The sequence below is a fragment of the Pezoporus flaviventris genome, unplaced genomic scaffold (genome assembly GCF_033815535.1).
Source record: "Pezoporus flaviventris isolate CSIRO_AGI_PZ_B2104156 unplaced genomic scaffold, CSIRO_AGI_Pfla_v1 ptg000083l, whole genome shotgun sequence".
NCBI classification, from domain to species: domain Eukaryota; kingdom Metazoa; phylum Chordata; class Aves; order Psittaciformes; family Psittacidae; genus Pezoporus; species Pezoporus flaviventris.
Genome location: NW_026892631.1, coordinates 3,657,347 through 3,670,481, shown reverse-complemented (window position 1 = coordinate 3,670,481; position 13,135 = coordinate 3,657,347). Strand labels below are relative to the sequence as shown.

At 42.9% G+C, this 13,135-nt stretch overlaps 1 protein-coding gene across 3 annotated transcripts in view; it reads left to right on the top strand.

The window, feature by feature from the left end:
• The window catches only part of CAPN8 (calpain 8), a 30,213-nt gene extending 17,306 nt beyond the window's left edge, over window positions 1-12,907 (top strand). Inside the window, exons 10-20 of one of the 3 annotated variants that reach the window (XM_061475351.1) lie at window positions 401-576; window positions 4,243-4,454; window positions 5,098-5,134; window positions 5,808-5,873; window positions 6,798-6,855; window positions 7,426-7,490; window positions 8,655-8,723; window positions 10,022-10,100; window positions 11,008-11,124; window positions 11,738-11,796; window positions 12,680-12,907. In XM_061475351.1, coding sequence (XP_061331335.1) covers window positions 401-576; window positions 4,243-4,454; window positions 5,098-5,134; window positions 5,808-5,873; window positions 6,798-6,855; window positions 7,426-7,490; window positions 8,655-8,723; window positions 10,022-10,100; window positions 11,008-11,124; window positions 11,738-11,796; window positions 12,680-12,703 — 962 coding nt within the window. In that variant the 3' untranslated portion in view covers window positions 12,704-12,907. Of the gene's footprint in view, window positions 1-400; window positions 577-4,242; window positions 4,455-5,097; window positions 5,135-5,807; window positions 5,874-6,797; window positions 6,856-7,425; window positions 7,491-8,654; window positions 8,724-10,021; window positions 10,101-11,007; window positions 11,125-11,737; window positions 11,797-12,679 lie in introns of those variants that run through there. The other 2 variants (XM_061475353.1, XM_061475354.1) reach the window with 2 other exon arrangements.
• Window positions 12,908-13,135: the final 228 nt, after the last annotated feature.

The following is a 13,135-nucleotide window of genomic DNA, read 5'->3' as shown; positions in this document are numbered from 1 at the left end:
AGGGTTGGGCAGGCCAGGAAGTGTCACAGTTCAGTGGCAGTGTTGTTTTCCATTCATTCTCAGGTTAGATCTCTGGAGGAGAGGCTGTCTGGCTTTTGATTCTCTTGCAATAATAACAGCCTTGGCCAAGGATGTTTCCTAGAGATAAATGACTGTCTGGAATTAATGATATCAACTCCTCCCTGTTGGTTATTAGTCCCCAGAAAATACCTTGGTGCTTTGATTTGTCACGGCTCAAACTGATATTCAGCAAAACCCCATATAACCTAATGGAAAAGACTGGGAAAACTCCAAGCAAAAGTCCTTCCAAAGAGATATTCTCTATAACCCTAGTGACAGCTATCTTGGCCACAATGACATCAAAATCTTCTTCTTTATGTCTCACCTTGGGTATTCTTAGCAACATACTGGACCAATCCCCAGTTTAAAATCCGGTTGGAAGAACCAGATGATGACCATGAAGGAAGTCTGAATGAGCCATGCTGTACCATACTGGTAGGCTTGATGCAGAAGTACCGCAGGAGACAGAAGAAGATGGGAGAAGCTCTGCTTAGTATTGGTTATTCGCTCTATGAGGTAAAGTTTGTTCCTGCTTGAAGGCTTTAGTCCCTGTTCAGTTATGCAGGAAAAAAATTAGCACTGTGCTACATCTTGACACTCAGCACTACACTTCAATAAAACTGGGTTTTGCAAGATGATTCAAATCCTCTCATTTCTTCCTGACCCATATAATATGGGAAGATTCAGATAAATTTAGGCTCAATTTTTGTCCCACTTTAACAGGAGAGCAGTGTAAAACTGGAGGCAGTAATTTAGCAACAGTCTCATTGAAAGCCTTCTCTTACAAAATCTGAATGGGGGCAGGCTCAGGGTGCCTGGCAATTCCAGATAAATGTTTCTGATTACAGCCTATGGTTACTGCTCAGTAGTCACTTTCTTTTTTCTTCTTATTTTCCCCTCGTATTTAAAAACTGTTTTCATTCATTGTCTCCCATGGTATTGTTCTGGTTCAGTATTTTTTTTCCCTTCTTTCTGGCAAAAGAGGGTTTTTTTTTGATTGTTCCAGTGTTGCTTCTATCTCTAAAAATATAATGTAGGGAAAATCTACAATATCACCTCTAATTTCTGTGATGTGAGAGGAGAGTAGAAAATACAAAAATTTCCAACCAGTAGTATCATTCCCAATATCGTGTCTGGAGACAAGCAATTAAATGTTGTATAGATTCTTACTGGATGAAGATCATTAACCAGCACAGGTGGGAGCAGATGGGAATGGCTGGCTTTTGCTAATATATCTTGTGCAGCATGGGTCAAAACTAAGAAAGGTTTTCCCTAGTGCCTAAGTGTCTGCATACACAAATGGTTCTCACTGAGCACATTTCTGAGTTGCCATCTGTGTGGTACCAACCAGCCCGGCCAATTGGCATCCTGAATTTACACATTTAGGATGTTTGTCTGCTCATATCACTGAGTACAACCCTGGAGAAGTTAGCAGAGCTTTTTTGCTTTACATCTATTTCATCCCATCTGCCTCCTCTGTGAATAGCAGGGTAGACTTGGTGGCTCTTAGCAAGATAAAGACTTCCTTTTGAAAGACATTGCTGAAAAGTTGTCTCATCTAGACATCCAGCTATGATCCATGTTACTTCGGCCATGCACTGTCGTAGATTTACATCATTGCAGCTGATGCTGTGGCTGAGGAGGCCCAGTTAGGACAGCATCATGGTGACCTAAAGCAGATCTCTGCAAGGGAAGGTGAAGAGATGAAAAGATGTTTAAGTCCACCTGCCCTTCCGTATGCTGTAAGTCAAACAGCTCAAACTGCCTACTGACAATAACTGTGTGTCCTTCACCGAGCTCCTGGCCTTCTAGTATGCTAATTTTAAGGAACAAGACCTGAGGTTTTCAGGAGCCATCTCAGGCTCCACAATGATTGTATGGGTGATATTTTCAAAAGATGTTTTGGGACTTGGGACAATTCTCTCTTTGGCTCTCACTGGAGTCTGTGCTTTCAGGACAACCAGTTGGTTTTGGAAAAGCTACCCTGCATTCATAGGTAAATCAACACAGCAGTGTAGTTAGTTTAGGAAGGGCCAAATAATGAAATTTGTTACTTGTTGTAATTGCCTTACAACAATCTCCTTACCCTCAGGTTAATTGCTAGTGGTGCTGGCCTTCTATTTTCATCATATTGCAGTAACAGTAGACTTTAGATTCCAGGTGTGTAGTGATAAATCCTCAGTTTGCTTTTGGTTAGCAAAGTGGGGCTAACTTGTTGACCTTCCTGACTGAACATTTAAAGGCTTACCCAAATACTTCCAACCAATAGTACTGTTGATACCACCATACTGGGAGTAAAGCAACTAAACGTATAGATTCCTCTAGATGAAGATCCTCTTTTTCCTTTGGAACAGCTGTTGCACAAGCTAGAACTACATGTATAACTGATACTGCAATATGTGGTTGTAAATGAAAATGATAAAAAAAGTGTCTGAAGGAGGCTTTATCTGTGCTTTTTGTTTAGTTGGTTTGTTTGGTTTTTTTTTACCCTAATGACAGATGCAGGTATGTAGCAGCCCTTTAACATTGGTTCTTTCTCTTGCTTTCAGATTCCTCACGAGGTACGTAATCTCTGCTGAAGATTTCTACAATCCAGATGGACACCTCCTGTTGCACTGGAGAATTTAGCTACCAGGAAGACTTTGTTCTTGGCTCACTGGACCAGTATCTCAAGTTCTAAATAACTATTTCCAAGGCACAAGGCTTTATTTACAGATATCTGAGTCGCAGCCTTGACTTCATTTATACTCTTTGAAATCTGGCTTCCACTGAGCTTGTGTAACAGAAGTCAGAATTCACCTATGTAGTACAGGTGAAGGCAGAACAGAATCTGCATTTTAAAACTGAGAAAACATAGCTAATGTTGTTTAGAAGAATTCCAAACTCTGTGATAGCGAACAAACCCCACTCAACCTTCTCTAATCCTCCCAGATGTCAATACTGAGGTAAAGAGACTTTTCATTCCAGAAGAGACCCCAGGGGTGTCTGACAGTAATAATAGCCTGTACTCATTACGGAGGTCCAGCAGCCTGTGCTGCCAAATTTTCTTGGCTTTTCAGACATTTTCTTCTCTCTCAGTAAATGAATGTGTATTCATCTAGCAATTAACTGTGTTCTTTTAACAGCCTTGCAGATGCAGAGGGAAAATGAACTTTATATAATGGAAGAGATATGGATCTGCCTTCTTAATCTTTGCAGTCTCACTTAGCTTAAGATTGAGTGAGGAGAAAGGATGGGGCTGTTGAATAAATACCAAATCCAATCTTATCTTCAGAAAAAATTGGAAAAAAAACCCAAACATATTTTTCTACAGTTTACAGCAGAAAAACGGAATGATTATAAAATGATTGGTAACATCTTTGTATGCTTTGATCTTAGGCAGCCTGAAAACCCTACCCGTATGCAATATTCCCCACCCATTGTCAACCACACAGCACTTTTTGTGGATCACTGAATCACACTCTTTGAAAGACATCCGTGTGGAGAAAAAGTCATGAATAGGAGGTTTATAGCAGAGATGTTATTCTTACACTGCGGTTTCTTCTTACATCAGTGTTTTGTTTTATGAGCTACTCAGTGTTTCACTTGCTTAAGAATATATTGGTATTAATGAAAAGTTAAGCACTATTTTCTGCATAATCCAAATGAATATCCTTAGTATTCCTTATAGAAGTTGGGTAAATCATCTCGTGACCCCAAAAGTCTCATCCTTGTGACTACTGCTTTGTCCTGTTTACTGTTTTTTCTGTCTGTTAAAGAAATCAGAGATGACAACTCCTGTGTAATTAAGAGATTTATCCCATGCCATAAATTGCTCAAAAATACCCTGCAATTTAAATTTGTGCACTAGCAGCCTGTGAAAGCAAAAACTGCTCAATACATGGACAGCTTGAGTATGGTTTGACCAGATATGAGGATACATTATGGTCTTTTTATTTATTTTGTATTACAGTTTGTGAAGAGGCATATGAAAAAATAATCTTTATAGAGAAAGATCTTTACCTCTTCTAATCACCTGCCTAACTGTTTCCTATAACAGAACCCTGGTGGTTATCTTTTATGCCGTCACTTGCGAATTTATTATTTTATGCTAAGGAATTTAAAGCAGTGAAATTGAAGGAGGGTCTCTGGCTTACCAGTGAATTGTCAAATAGTTTCTAACAAACACACATTTCCCAACAGCTGGAAAACCACACAGACATTCATATGAACCGTGCTTTCTTCGCACGGAACCAACCGGTAGCCCGCTCTGATCCTTACATCAACCTGCGTGAAGTCTCGAGCCGCATGAAGCTGCCCCAGGGCGAGTACCTCATTGTGCCATCCACTTTTGAGCCTTACAAAAACGGAGAGTTCTGCCTGCGAGTGTTTTCTGAGAAGAAGGCTAAAACACAGTGCGTACCTTCTCTGTAAAGCCTCCTTTCCTGCTTGCAGGGCACGTAAAGGAGAAGGTCAGGTGTTGCACCCACATCCTGTGCTCTATCTTTTCTCTTTACCAGCAAAATAAGCCCATTTAGAATAGTTAGAATCATAGAATAGTTAGGGTTGGAAAGGACCTTAAGATCCTCCAGTTCCAGCCCCCCTGCCATGGGCAAGGACAACTTCTAGGACCTATTTTCTCATATAGTCTACCATACATGTGCACACCCATGGTAGAGAGTCATGGCTCTTAAGGTGGCCTCCCACCCAGCACTCAAGTGGTAACTAGATCCCTCAGGTCTGTGACATAGGAGTTCCCACACTTAAAGGGTGCAGGATTTGGGAATAAGATGACGAGGAGGTGGTTTTAAGAAGGGTTTTATCAACAGCAGCCACTGAATGAAAAACCTGGGGTCTGGATACAAGAACAACAAGGCTGGATTTCTCAAGGAAAATATCTTCAAAGAGGTGGGACAGACAGAAGTGGAGAACTTTGGAGGCAGGAAACCTGTGCGTTCGTTAACAGCTTATATTAAACCCAGCTTCTTTTGCTAACTATTTTAAAGGCAAATGGCAGAATTATCATTTCTGGTTGTTTTCTTTCCCCTTTTTCCTTAGGATAATAGGTGATGTGGTGTCTGCAAAACCATACGAGGTAAATGTCTTAACTGGGAGGACCATTTTTGATTTGTCTTATCAGACTTCTCCTTCATAATGCGGGGGCAAAACAGGGGCAAGGTTTTAATTTCTCCCTGACCTGGGATCACAGTATGTGTTCGTGCTCAGGAAAAATATTTTTTGGGATATTTATTCATGTGACATATTTATGGGGATTCTTTACATATCTCCATGTCTTAGTTTCATGTGCATTTTCACGTACCTGGGACCTTGGGGCACAGGAACTGGACCCTTGTAGGCTGGGCTGGAACACATTAAATTGCTCTTCCATCTAGCACAGGTAGGAGGAGGCAGTGGGGGCACAGAATGGTCCTATCCATAGAAACAAATAGTCTTCCTGAAATCGCAAAAGCAGACTGCCAAGGAGCTGCTGAACTGCTTTGGCCAGAGGCAGCAGCGTTTTCACTGCTGCTATTTCATAAAACTGGCTTGGTAGCAGAAGAAAACTTTTACATCAGTCTCAGAAAGTATTTACTCCCAGATGAAGCCAGCCCCTGGCTGACTGTGATTTAAGCAGTGCCTCTGTTGCTGCAGAGCAAGTGCTCATTTTCCTTTGCTGTAAATAGTCCCCTGTAAAGCTGCTTTACGATATTCACAGCTTGCTTTCCAGAACCTTGTAAACCACACTCTCGGTCATCTCTTTCCTCTAGCCTCATGTTGATAACAAAGATACAGATGATGAGTTCAAGGCTCTGTTTCAAAAGCTCTCTGGAGAGGTAAGTGGATTAAAGTGAAAGAAAAAGATTGGGACCTCTCTGTTACAATTATGCAAATATTTGACTTACTGATTCCTTTTTCTGCCTGCTCTCCAGAAAATCAAGCAGTTCTCTCTTTTTATTACGTCACAACTTCAGTTCCATTTCTTTTTCAATAGAGCAGTTTTACTACAATGTTCTTCTTATTGGTGCAGAATGGGATTTGTTCCCTCGGTAATGCAGGGCATGGGATAACTTTGAAAATAAGGGTGATAGGAGTGAGGACTGTGGAAATACTGTCCCAGGGTGAAATAAGTTACCTGTGGAGTTACTGTATAATTCTGACAATGACCTCGTTGGCCAATTCCTTCCTTTTTGTTTAGAAGCCCCGCGCATTGGGAAACTGTTGGCTGAACTTCCTCTCTGTTTATTGTATTTGACAAACAATACCTACGAAGCCCTGTTGCACTACCCTGTGGCTGTCACGTCAGATTTCCTCTTAACGAACAGGTGGCCACTGGCACTGGAGAGGGAAAACATCTTCTTAGTTCGAAAGGCCTTTTCGAGTTTTGAAAGGGCAGTTTCAGTATTGTTTGATTGGTAGTTCCTATAAGCCTGGAAAATCTCAAATCTCAAATGATTTCTCAAACAAGGAAAACTACAGTCACCCAATTCAGTCAAACCTGTTATAAAATTAACATTTACTGGGTCATGGCACCTAACAAAACACTTACTTTCCATTTGAAAGTGTAGGAAATAGAGTTTCTAAGGATCTCCTCCATGGAATGTATGATGGTCAATGTGAACTATCACAAAACATTAAAGGTTTACCTGCCTTAGATACAGAAGGAAAATGGTCTCTGGCTGTCTGACAGCAAATGAATATAGCTTGTTTCAAAAGTTGTTTTGTATTAACACTTCAAGTATGTTTTCTTTTCTGTCCAGGACTGTGAAGTGACTGCAATTAAACTTAAGACTATCCTAAACCAGGTTTTGGCTAAAAGTAAGTAATGTTATATAGTTCCCATTGAATAGAGCTGAGAAGCACATGCTGAAATAGCAAGGCATAAAGTGGCTCTTTGGTCAGTGAACCTCTGTTCTTGGGTCCATCAGCACACGAATTGGATCTGTGCTAACAAAACCCAGCTCTATCAGCTAAGGGGAATGAAAAGCTGAGTTTGTGTCTGAGCTCAGTGTCTCTTGCGTTGTTGAACGTCTAATATGGGGGTAAAAAATATCACCTGGTGCTCCCATTCCAAGCCAGCTGATCTCCTGCAGAGGCACTATATTCCCTGTATCTTCTTGGGACGACAACCATGGGAAGGTATCATTATGCTGCTGCATAATTTCTGTGGGCAAATAGGGGCTTACCACCCCCAAACCCAATATCATCCCCTTGCCCCTCTGCCAAAAAAGCCATGTTAAATCAGCTGAAGGAAAATAGTGGAAGAAATGGCAGAGCATTCACTTTGATTATAAGATTTTCAGAAGACTGACATTTCCAGGATTGTCTGCAGGAAAATATTTGTCCAAAAGTATTCCTGACTTGGATTTTTACTTCCTTCTTGTACAGGAAAGGATATTAAAAGTGATGGATTCAACATTAACACTTGCAGAGAGATGATCAGCCTTTTAGATGTATCCTTTGAATATCAGTTCGTCACCTTTAAAGTCTCTGGATCTCATTGCAAAACTTCCTGACAAGATGGGCTAAGTTTACATTTCCATTGTCCAGGCACATGGTTGGAGGCATAAAATTCAGTCAAGCAGCTCTATCGGCTCCGAGTGGCAGAAACCTGAACCACGTAATCATGAGCTGCTTCTCTCACCTGCTCTGCACCTCTCATTGCTTAAACTTTTTCCCTAAAAATAGCAGGGGAAGAAGCAGGGACCTTCTGCCTGGATGCATCTGTGCAGTTTCAGATGCATACACAGTGTGCTTGGCAGGAGGCAGGTTTTAAGTACAACCTCAACCTCTAAGCCAGGTACTGCTTATAGAGCACAGAGCTCAAAGCAGCAGAGACAGGCTGGAGAGCCTCTTCAAAGGGGGAAGTCTACAAGTACATGCTGTGCCTCTCTTCGTTCTGCATAGCTTGTAGGACACATGGCAGCTAATACAGTTTGCGTAGCCAAAGGAAAAGGAGAGGTCAGCACATGTGCCCAATACTCCCTTGATGTGCTGGGAAGGTAGCCAGTGTACTGGGAGGGTCAAGAACCATGCTGCAATTCTGTTGTTGGCCTCATGGTCATGTTGAGGTCAGCAGTGGATCTTGTGGATCACTCTCTGTTAGAAGTGAGGCCTTTGCCCTGCACTCCAGTCTCCCAAAACCACCAGGGCCACTCAGCATCATGGGGGCCAACTCCCTCTTTCTGAATAATTCTCCATAGGAAGAAATATTCAAGATCCTAAAGGACATGGGGGAAGACTCTGTAGCCTACTATTGCCTCTCTCTGTTCACTGCCTCTGGTTTCTGACACTTTGCTGAGAGGCCAGTCCTCTTTTTCCCTAAGGATTCTAATCTGCTGTTAACTGTGCAAAATGCAAGTGGATCTCATCATGCTTATATATTTAGCAATCCCATATATCATTCCTTGAGAGTGCAGATAGCCTAGAAATTCTTGGCATGCCTTTAGCTAAGCAAATGTAAAGCTGTAGGAGTGTCTGTGTGAGATGGAGATGCATTCCAGATGAGAACTAATGGCATTAAGATGACACTGTGACGCATGATTTACTTTTATCGGTTAGTTTTGCTAAGGATAGAGGAATCCTGAATTTGTGAACCATGCCTTAACATGGCCCAGACCAATGGGACTGGCACCCTGGGACTTGTAGAGTTCAAGACACTTTGGATGAAGATTCAAAAGTACTTGGTAATAATATTTCTGACTGTCTCCCCTTCCTTCTCAGATCTGAAGTACAGATCCAGAACTGAGATAGGGTTAAGCCACCACAGGCAGATGTACTTGGAAGCCTTCCTTCTCATGGCTGGAGTTTGTTCCAGGGCTCAGAAACACTCCTGATTTAAAAGGGCATGAGCAGGTCCTCTTTCACCTTGGCCCCACCGCACTCCGTAATTTGTAATACCTTATGGAAAGCCAGATTAACCCTCTTTCATTGCTGGCAAAGACAGTTCTCTTGGCTGCCTGCTGTATTAAAGCTCATATGAACATATTTCTGCTGTTGCAGTATGTTACGTTGCCAGCTGAGCCCCAGCAAACACAAGAAACACAATTTTTAGGACCTACAAGAACCTGGCTTTGTATTTTTAAGGTTTTTAAAGTGCTGAATTAGTTTTCTGGCAGAGGATTTAAAATCCAAGAAGTTCACCCAGAATCAAGCAGTCTGAAGGAAGGTCAAGTTTGGACCTGCTTTCTTTGACAACATGCCTTTCAGGCAAGACTGCTGCTACTGTTCTTGATTCAGGTCAGCACAGAATGTCTGTCCTGGAGGTTCATGAAGGAATGATGGGCTCATGAAGCGCCATATGGATTCTGGGGCTGGTATCAGCAGAGCAAGCCCTGAGAACCGAATCTAGTCTGAGCTGTAGGTCTGTGTGGCATCTAATTCTGGGTAATAAACCTGCTGGCAGTAGGAAGCATCTGTCATCATGTCTGAAATACTAAGCAAAATGGACTCTGTCTGTGGCAGTGTTTGCCAAATGATAGAATATTTTCCTCAATGGCCTGTCTGCCACCATGTAACGTGGAGGCAGGCAGGCTGGCTGCCAGCCCTTGGGAATGTGTTTCCCGGTCTGCCTTGCTTGCCAGCAACTACTTGAAGCATCCCAGGGGCTCATTAATGTTTCAGAGAGTAGGAGCTTGGGCTGGTAGGGGCAGCCCCTGTCCCAGCCATCAGAATCCGGAGGCACAGCAGAGTGATGGTGTGGGCACAGCAGAGGTAGGTATGATTGTCCTGGTGTTAATCTAGCTACATGAACAGGGAGGATGGCAGGGCACAGGCTGCAGGATGGACTAATAAACCAAGGTTAAAGCCTGGAGTAGCCCTGATTGTTTCAGTCTGGCTGCTAAACCCTTGTGAGCCTGTGCTACCATGTCTTCACTGCTGCTGTTATGCAGCTATGAAAGCCAAAGCCTGCCTGACTGTGCATTGCTGTGGAGGCACACGCTGAAAAGCTGTCTCCTCATTCCCACATTCCCCTCTGCTGCAGGAAATCTATAAGAGAGTGGACAGTGACTACTCTGGCACCATAGACTCCCACGAGATGCGAAATGCCCTCAGAGAGGCAGGTGAGTACACTGCTCGGAGACACCACTGGATCATCAAATATTGGAAGAATGTGAAGGTTTTTAGAGGCTCAGTTTCCTTCTCATCTCCTAGATCACAGAATTGCCAGTGCCATTCTCCGTTCCTGACAGTCACATAAAGCTATGTCCTTTTGCTTTTATATACATCAAAACCCATCCTCTGTTCTCCATTATGAGCCACTGATATTTTTGTCCATGCTGTGACCACTGCTTATCCATCTGATTATTACTTGTTCCATTTTTGGCCTCATTATTTCCTAATCTAATTGTCGTCTTTCAGAGCTATGTCCAAATCCTCTCTTCCCTTCTTTTCCTCCCACCACCTTTCTCTACACTCGAGAAGGTGCAAGCCTGATCAAGGCATGCCCCAACAATATCCTGTCTGATGTTTGCTATTCACTTTTGGAGCAGTGCTTGCCAACTCAGGGGCATCTACAGGAGCACTGTTTTTTAAATCTGTCATGTGTTCAGTGGAGTTTATGTGAATGATCCAGAGACAGAAATAGCATTAATATGGGCCTGAATGGAGCCCAACGTGTCATGTGAGCAGTAGGCTTTACTGCAATTATTGCTATTCAGCTGCAGCGCCAAGACACACTAATTAGGGGTTTATCTGGGGAACATAGGACTGCTTATGCTCTGAAACAATGTGAAATATGCAGCCTGAAAAAATGCTGTGGGAGAACTTTATGCCTCTCTTCACCCAGCACAATGAGCTTTGGAAACGACCCACAGCAGAGGTAGGTGATGGAGTTCAACAAAGATTTGAGGAGGAGTCCTGTCCTTCACCCAGGTCTGCCTGCAGCTGCAGCAGCCCGTGGATCAGTCACATCAAAGACAGCAGATTAACCTGCTGTGTCAGTGATGCATGTGCTTCCTATGCCTTCAGGTTTCATGCTCAACGATCAGATGCAGCATAGCATTGTCATCCGCTATGCCTGCAGCAAGCTGTCCATTGACTTCGATGGCTTCGTGGCCTGTATGATCCGCTTGGAGACCCTGTTCAGTAAGTGCCTCCATTCACCAGGCATGGGGAATTCCTGTAAACTTTGGGGTTTCATTAAGTGTTTGGTGTCTTTTAACTGTGAATGTAGCAAATTTCATGGCAATTTGAGTGTGCCAGCAAAATTGTGTCTGTCAGAGCAAGCAGAAGAGAAAAAGCAAAAGTCTTTCTGTCTGAATGACCATGGAGAGCAGAGGGACATGATTTCATAACCGACCGTGCTCTTCTTTACAGTCATCTGCACTTCTTGGTCAGTGTTCTGGTCCCCAGGTTGCCCCAGCTCCAGTAAATGGTACCATTTATCATTTATAGTCCTTACTCAGACCTGATTTACAGGTTTGTCCCCAGATCATACCAGATGCTACTGCATCAGATTTTGCAGTTGTCCTGCTGCCAACTCCTAGTTTGGGGCTGTAGATCTATTCTGCCGCATGAAGTGGCTTAGAAATTACTTGTAAGAGGAAAGAAAAACAGCTGTAGTTTTATCTTACAGAACCAGTCTAGATTTTTAGTAGATCGTGGCAAAAAGCCAGATCTCTACATTTTGTCAGTATTTCTCTACGTGCCAAATTCTGTAGTTTATATCCTATTTTTTTCTCCATCTTCTGCTTTTCAGAAGTGTTTCATCTTCTGGACAAAAAGAAGAGTGGAGTCATACAACTCTCTCTGGCTGAGGTAAGGCCGGTTAGATTGAAATACCGTCTGGGTAAGCTACAGCGATGGACCACACTAAAACACATTTATTTAAAATCACTATTATAAGTGGTAAACTCAATAGGGATTGAGAGGGGAAGTTTGTTTATGTGTAAAGGTTCTTCAGCTCTGAAGGCCTGTCTGAATCAGGAGAATGAGCATTTACCTTACAGGAGCAAAGAAGTAAAGTACATTTAAAATGCCTGAGGTTGCTTGAGAAGATGCTTACACAGTGTGTTTCACGATCTACTTTTAGAGGGAAGTTCTTCAGAAAACACACAGCAGGGGACTGTTCATTTTTGGCAGAGAATGTACCTGCCAGAATTAGAAGAGACCTTGAAAGGTATCAGGTCTTCTTTTCCCCACATTGTTTTTAATGCACATTTCTCCAGCTGAAGCTGTAATAAAAGCAATCAGCTTGAGTCTTGCCTTTGCAGAATACAAATATATCTGAGGAAACAGCTGGAAGGGGCCCCAAGAGGTCCATCCAATTAGTCCTCTCAGCTGAAGACTGGCTCAAAGGGAGGAGGATGGCTAGGAAGGCCTGTGACCTTCAGTCACAGCTAGTTTAAACCGAACCAAACTTGTACATGGCATATTCCAACCCTGGAATTTTTCAAAGGCCATGCAGTTTGCCCTGGAGGACTGCTCTTCCCTTGGAAGAGACACACTTGCAAAGTCTGGGGCTGATCCTGGCAATACATTTCCCCTAAGTTCCAGAGCAGATGGATCCTACGTGTATTGACAGATTACAACTCAGCTCCAGCCTTTCCCAGCTTGTTCTCCCAGAGCTGTGGCGAAGTGTGCCAGTGGCATCTTGTGGACCTTCCAGATGGTCTGACTCCTTGTTCTGTTTCTCCTTCAGTGGCTGTGCTGCACACTGGTTTGAACCACGGTCAATGAATACAGCAGAGACTTCTGAGGCTCTTCTGAACATGGAACCACTCATTTGGCTTCTCCTTGTTATGAAAAACAGAAACTGGTTTTTCTTACTGGCAAGTTATTTTAAACCCACTAGAAATGAAGTCTTCTGCCATCAGTTATAAAAGAAATGCATTCTTGAATGAAAAAAGATAAACAACTGAAACAAACCTGAGCCCAACCTGCTTTACTTTTCCTGCCCGAACATTATTTGTGTGTCATGCTGAAAAGTCACAGAATTTGACTTACCATAGGTAGGCCCAGGTGGCTTTGGTTTGACATCCGACTGTGCTTTGGAGTTCAGCAGTGTTCAGAATCCTGGATCTCCTCTGCCTGAAACATCCAGTGTGTTTCACAGAGAGAAACTCGTGCTCAGAGCATGGGTAAAATCTGTGTGGCT